Raw genomic sequence first — 7,319 nt, 5'->3', positions numbered from 1 at the left:
AGTGGCAAATATTAAATTACTCACGAAGGACTATCTGCTGGGGAGCTACGAGTTTTGCGATGATGAATATTTCATGGGAAAAAACATTAGCTGGTGGGTTATAACTTTTAACCCACGACGAACTAAAATTTTTGTACATTTTAATCCCAGTAACACACAGTAGTGGGATCAAAAGTATTTTTCATGATTAGAACCCCTATTACCACTACACTATTGTCACCGAAAGAATCTCATGGTAAAAGGCTAGTTTTGTTCCCATGCTTTGTTTTGGTGACAAATAGCCACTATAACACACGATGTTCTGTCATGGAAAAAGAACCCATGACGAAAGCTAGTATTTGTTGTAGTAACTGTTAGGTTCCATCACAATCCATGCCAAGAAGATTTCCATGCCAGCAGTACGTTCATGGTGGGTTTGAGCTACGACCAGCTAATTATTTCGAAAGCAACCCACAACTGTTAACACTAGCTGCTACTACTTCATGCATGCATGCATGTATGCGATGTAATAATGCATGTTAACGTACATACATGACCAACCCCATTGAAACTTTTCATTAATTCATATTACATGTTACGTACGATCGATTTTAAATTCAGATTTTGTAATTTTCGGATACTAATTATCATCTAATCATTTAATGGCATGTCGAGATTGATGACGAAAGATTGTTACAAGACTTGGAATATCATTTTGCTTTGTAATTTTTTCATGAATAATATATGACATACTCACATATCTCTGATGACTATATATAGTAATTAAGATTCAATTGGGATCCAACATCGACACTTTACAAGAACCAATTATTCATAGCAATGCCCCCTGCTGATTTTGCTAAATATTACGACAAAACCGACGAAGATTATTCTGGTAGAAGATCACGAGATTTTACAACACGTTCCCGGGGGATAGGGGTTCTTATAATAATTCTTACACAATGAAGTACAGTCATGGGTGAGTGGTAGTACTGCAGTTAGACCAGTCCACATGCTTGGGTGCTTTTGTTTTAAGGACGGGATTGCTCTCAAAGAAATTGGTCGGCCGGAGCTCAAACCCAGCACTCAAGGTTGGCATCACCGGGAAATCTTCCTGGCAAGGGACATGATGAAATCCAATTGTGTACCACAATACTATATCCTTATTTTCAATGTCCCTATTCCTGCACAGACAAACAAATCAAACTCAATCAACAACAATCAAATTAAGATCATTTCATATGTTCTTCTTCCTAGTTCAGTTTATCATGTGGTACCTGAGGCTCCAAGTTGCCAAGGTATCATCTCCATGGCTTTGATCAACATATAATCCTCCAGCCCATTTCTCTGACTTGTTATACGGTGTAACCCACACATCATTATTGGTGAAGGCTCCCCGAATTTGTGGGTAATCATCATATGACAAAAGAGGATGTGATGCTGACCCTGGAATCAAACGATAACCAACGTCGTTGCCAAGTTTGGTTTTCTTATTCGTATTCACCACTGTTAACTCAGACTGCATCAAGCCCAACTGAACTCGTGCATCAGATTCAGTTTTAGCTGTCTCACTCACAGTTGTCCAGTAACTTTTCCTTGGTGAGCTGTGGGGATCTATTACCTGGATCTTCTCCAACTTTTTCTTGATAAAGGAGTTGGGTTCGCCATCCACGTCGAGGTCAAGATAGTACGTCAAAAAGTGGTCGTGGTACACACCGATTGTGTTATCAGCTAACAGGGTGCCATAGACATCCTCCTTTATATGATCTGCGTGAGTGTATGTCACACCCTTCACTTCTAGCACTCCCGTTAACCCTACCTATATATCATTCAGATAACGAAAGCTTTACATCACCAATTAATTAATTTTGTACACCCACGCTGCATATATATAATATGTACCGCTCTTTTGTAATATAATCATCAAACTATACAAATTACCTCCATTTTGAAATATGTAATTGATTCCTATTTTAGTTGTAGATAGAGATTAAAAAAAATAAGGCAATATGCGACGATTTTAAAAGTTGGTAATAATGTTACATGCACATGCAGACATATAGTCACTACATGTTTCCTGATCATATAACTTAGCATGAAACTTCATAAATGGCAAAAAAAGGTAAATGATTCCATACCCCAAATTTAATGGAACCACTGGGCTTGAATTCCCAATCAAGAATGTAGTCATAGTTGCCAACTGTTGCGACCATCCTCACTACAAGGGTTACCTCCGGCCTCACCTCCCTTATCTGCTTCACCATAAAATTTTCGTCGATCCGTACTTGTCATGTCCAAATTAACCAACAGTAATTAACTTGAGTGAAACATAATAATAATAAGAATAATATGACTTACAACTTCATTTGGAATCTCCAACTCAGTGTGACGCCACATAATATTTCCTGCGTAGCGCTCGAATATACAAAAAGCGTTCGATATTTTCACGGGCAAACCATCAGCTCCGGCATAATATGCATCCAAGAACTCTGCATTGGAAGGGCAATCGGCAAAGGGCTCGAGTGACACCGCAGATTGACCGAACCCGAACTCACCGCTATCAAAGAATGTTTTGTAGTACCACTCCTCGGTTGGGTCCATGTAAGGCACAAACAACTCCGATATGAATCCTCTGTATAGGACTCGACGATGTGTCTGCTTATCCAGGTCATATATTGATGCTGTAGATATTATTGGACCGGCTCGAACGTCATATCCTACGTGAAAGACCCAATTGGCCCAACTGATCACCAAACCACCAAAAATAAATGTTAGTTTGTCAGTATTTTCAAGTTCCGTTAAATGTAGTACCACTCGGCTAGATACTAGACCTTAAGCGCCAGCCTTGACCCTCAAGAAGAAAACTACTAAAATGAGTAGTCCTGGATGGTCATTTAGGGACATTAACATTTACATGACGTCCTTGGGCTCTAATTTTTTAGTTAGGGGAGATAATATTTTATACGGTCTGTTAACCTAACATGAACACGATACGATAATAGCGAATTATGATTTAATTTTAACTAGTTTGAGTCAAAACATGTTGACCCGTTAAGACAAGATTGCTGAACACTTTAAGAAAGTTAAAGTTACAATTATACCCTTATACTTATAAGTAAAATTATTAGAATTTTAATATTGATATTTTTATTATTTTGATTGTAATTTTAGATTTGTATTAACTTAATAATTTTTATAAATATTGTAATTTTTAAATTTATATAAAATTATACTAAATTTAATTAATTAAGTCAAACTGGTTAATTTCAAATATTTTTAACCTATTTAAATAAACTGTTTGAAATGGGTCGTATTGTGTCGTGTTAACTTATTTCATAATATTTATTAATGAGTCAAAATAGATTGACACGACACAATTCGTTATGTTAGGGTTTAAAATTTTGGCACGATAAGTTTAATAAGTCAGGTTAGAGTTAAATTATATAGTATAATATATATATTTTGATACGATACGAGTACGATCCATTAACATGATTTGATACTTTTATTTTTAGTCCATGCCCATCACAAAAACTTGGATCCGGCCTCTCCTAGCCCGCCTAAACCTGGCTGAAGGGGGATGGTTCTGACAATGGGTTTTTTTAATAAAAAATTATTTTTGCAAGTTCAGTTGTTCAAACATTCCCGATTCCGTTTTCAGAGAAAAAAAAATTTCGTTTTTTTAAAAAATTTTTGAGCTGTACTTATAGCTAGAATTACTTGTTTTTCTATTCCTAACCTAGTAACTGGGTAGGCGTGACAAGTCTTGTTTTGGGAGGTTCTGACCAGCCTACCTCTGCTTGTTTTTATTTTTGTCTACGAGCTGCGAAAACCATCCTGATCTACGTGTTGTGGTTTGCGTGGAGCAGAGGCTGTGCAGTCATGTGTGTGTATATATCTTTATATATATAAAGTGGCTATCTAACGAAATTTTATTGATTTAACGGTTTTTGTTGTTTTACCGTTAAAATTAACGCCGTTAGTTACATGAATAAATTAAAGTGGCTCTCTCTTCTTAAAAGTTCTTAATTTTTTAATCTCTCTCCCCAATCACTTATGAATAAATTCATAATTATTAAAATTCATGCAGCATGCATGATCCTGTAACCTATGCATTGATGATCATTTATTTATGAGGTATATTAGATATCTATATATATATATATATATATATATTCTATTATATATATATGATCTTTTATATAAATTATAATTTATATATCAATTTATTTATGTGATTTAAAATTTTTATTCATTCCTTATATAAACAAAGAGAAATGTAAAATAATTAAGTTTAAATATATTTACCAACTACATTTACGAATACAATTATCCTAATAAAATATTATTTATTTATCAATTTAAATTCATTATGAAACATTAAAATCAAATAATAATATCTTATAAAAACCTTAGTATTTTATTTCTTTATAAAAATTATGTTATTTTTTAAAAATAATCGCTTTATTAAATTAAGAAAACGTGCTATGCACGTTCCTTTACTGTTAACAGTTTATCTCCTGTGCTGCACATGTTTGTTTCAAGATTCTTTTTTTTTTTTTTTTTAAATTCTAAATGCTTTAAAACTGATTTAAGTCTATGTTACTATTTGATGTTAGAATTTATATATTTTTTTCCTAAAAATATTACATTATTATTCAAAATTTTTTCCTTAATAATAATATTTCTATACACTGGCATAGACGACTTAAATGGCATAGACGAGAACATGTGAATATGTGATGGAATCTAGCTCAGTACTATTGTGGGCCACCTTATCAATTCTATTAGAAAAAAGGACTTTATACTTGTCGTTTAAATATACTATATATTATATTTATTTTATTTTTTACAATTTTTATTAATTTTTTATTTTTTAATTTTATTCTTCTTAAATTAAATTAATTTTTATTTTAATCATTCATATATTATATGAGTTTTACTATATACAAATAAAATTACGTATTAATATGTATATCAATACTGATTTCTTTATATTCAAAATTTAAGTTAATATTATTTTTAATAAAAATTATTTTTTGATCAATTATATTTAATTGATACATATATTAGTTTGTACTTTTACTTACAATTAGATTTTTTTATTATATATTTGATAAGAGAAAAATTTTAAAATTAAAAAATTATGTGTGAAATGAGAATGATGAATTTTTCAATACAAAACTAATCATTTCACTTGTCCAATTTCCATGTATGAACCTAAGTTAGGTAGAACCTGGGAATAATCAACCATGACTCCTACAGTTCCACATGCAGAAAAAGAAAAACGTAGAGAGAGAGAGAGAGAGAGAGAGAGAGAGAGAGAGAGGATGGCTTAAACCAATCGCGCATAAAATCAAAGCTTAAATTAGCCAGCCTTGCCAATGTTATATATTATACAAACAAAAATGGCGTTGGATGAGTCAAGTTTGCTCAAAAGAAATAAGAGAGAAGAAATACCGACCTGACAGTGTGACCATCTATATTAAACCCTGGTCCGTCCGGTTGCAGGAAGGCTGCACCATTCAAGTGAGGACCGAATGGTGGCTTCATCTTGGATGCCCGATACTCTGTTCCTTCAGCTTTTGGCACCGGAACCCTAAACCTATCATAGTATTCAACTATCTTCATCTCGTCTAGATCAACTACTAACGTTATTCCCTCCACTGGTCTCACGTATAGATTAACCGTTCCATGATCTGTATAGAAACACAGTAGCTTCAAAACCCTCGCACTGATCTTCACCTCTCCGAACCAGCCGACCGTAAAAGTGGAGCAAACCACGTCGGATAAGTTCAGCCCCCTCTTCTTAACTGATTCGATGAATGGCTCGTATGTTTGGGGCAGTGTGATTGCAGCAATTTGTTCGTCAGAGGTAAGCAAAGGGTAGCCATATCCGTCGTAAACAACATCGGAGACTATCAAACGTGTCGACAAATCCACTACGATCTCGTGAGATTTTTTTGAGAGACGTGTGATGACGAAGGCACGCCGTGGTGGAGGTTTGGAGGCTGGGTTCGATAGCCATGCAAGGACTCTGGGTTTATCTGGCTCGTCCAAACCGACGTATTGGAAGGTTAGGTTGTGGATCGAACGAGGGTACGATTTCTGCACTATGGTGCGGACCAGAGTGAACTCAGATCGAGTTAGAGGGTCTAAGGGGTGGTGCTGGTGGCTTGAGGCTAGAGATAAGGTATGGAGGGATAGGAGCACCAGGATCAATAGCATTATTTTCAACGCTGAAGACATTGTCTAGTTCGTAGAAATTAATGAGGCCTAGCGAGCTGTTTGCTTTTAACAACAAATATATAAACATTGTAGCGTACGTGCTCGAATATTATGCTGCCAGCTGGGCTAGATCTTTCAACGGTCATGTTTTAATTCGTAATTAACAACTCAAGTTGGAAACTCAAACTCTGTCCATTTTTTAAATTATGGCAGTGTGGTTTGATTAAGTATTTCTCTAATCTTGCGTCAATAAATACACCAAAGACCATAATTAATTAATTAATACCCTCGAAAATCTAAATTATGGTTCATTATCATGGCCGATTCTTTCACTATACTTATACATACGCATGATATCATAATCATCTGAGACTTAATTTTTGTATTTCCGATTTTTAAAAAATATTTTCACTATCCTCCATTGACTTATATATTTTATTAATTAAACTAAAAATGTATTATAAACTTTTTTCGACAGAAACCCTAGTGAGAGAAACTCTCCCTTCTCTTTAGGAAAAGTTCAGGAAAGCCATTTGAGGGAGGTGGAGCTTTGGCTCTTTCCTCCCTCCTCCATCTTTTTCATTTTCTATTTCTGAGTCAAAATTTTCCTTTGATAATAAAAGTTGTTTGGCTGTGTTGATGTTTATTGAAAGACCGATGACCAGACGTTTATTTCTGAATCTTCTTCCTTAACAAATCACCCAGCTAGGTGGAGAGACATTACACGGTGGAGGTGGAGAATTTAGGCTTTGAATGGCAGGTGTTCCTGATCATTTAGTTTTGGTCTTCTGAGGGGACAAATTTGAGGGTTTACGGTGTGGGTTGGTCATGGAGTTTGCTCATGGAGATGGAGTTAGCTTGCTGGTTGGGGTGCTCTTCTATAGGGTATAAGAACTCAGTTTTATCCATGGAAAACAGAGGATTATTTTGGGAATGCATGCCGAGCTGCATGGAGGGGATAAAATTTCTTTTGGGGTGGATCTCGGGCGTAGCTCACGGTGGATGTCTTCATGGATGGTGATTAGAGTTTCAAGCGACGCAGTCAAACGGTGGTTGATTTTTTTTTTCTACTTTCGTTTGTTTCATTTTGTTACGAGCTGTTTCTGGTTTTG

General features: G+C 35.0%; 1 protein-coding gene across 1 annotated transcript; it reads right to left on the bottom strand.

Moving 5' to 3' along the window:
- Positions 1-737: 737 nt before the first annotated feature.
- Positions 738-6,267, bottom strand: LOC122300553 (primary amine oxidase-like). Its single transcript, XM_043111301.1, has 5 exons — positions 5,444-6,267; positions 2,338-2,722; positions 2,118-2,231; positions 1,257-1,798; positions 738-1,163 (listed from the first exon to the last, which is right to left on the bottom strand). The coding sequence occupies exons 1-5, from the start codon at positions 6,226-6,228 to the stop codon at positions 953-955; spliced, it is 2,037 nt and encodes a 678-aa protein (XP_042967235.1). The 5' UTR covers positions 6,229-6,267; the 3' UTR covers positions 738-952.
- Between the last annotated feature and the right edge of the window lie 1,052 nt (positions 6,268-7,319).

Source organism: Carya illinoinensis, chromosome 2 (genome assembly GCF_018687715.1).
Source record: "Carya illinoinensis cultivar Pawnee chromosome 2, C.illinoinensisPawnee_v1, whole genome shotgun sequence".
Taxonomy (NCBI): domain Eukaryota; kingdom Viridiplantae; phylum Streptophyta; class Magnoliopsida; order Fagales; family Juglandaceae; genus Carya; species Carya illinoinensis.
The sequence above is the reverse complement of the archived record's forward strand: the minus strand, read 5'-3'. Positions and strand labels throughout refer to the sequence as shown.

What these genes read in the sequence shown, in the direction of transcription:
- LOC122300553 (XM_043111301.1), bottom strand. Translation starts at nt 6,228, where the DNA reads ATGTCTTCAGCGTTGAAAATAATGCTATTGATCCTGGTGCTCCTATCC. An exon ending in TGGAGATTCCAAATGAAGTT is followed by an intron (nt 2,232 to 2,337) that starts GTAAGTCATATT and finishes ATGGTGAAGCAG; the next exon opens with ATAAGGGAGGTGAGGCCGGA. An exon ending in TTGGCAACTTGGAGCCTCAG is followed by an intron (nt 1,164 to 1,256) that starts GTACCACATGAT and finishes TTGTCTGTGCAG; the next exon opens with GAATAGGGACATTGAAAATA.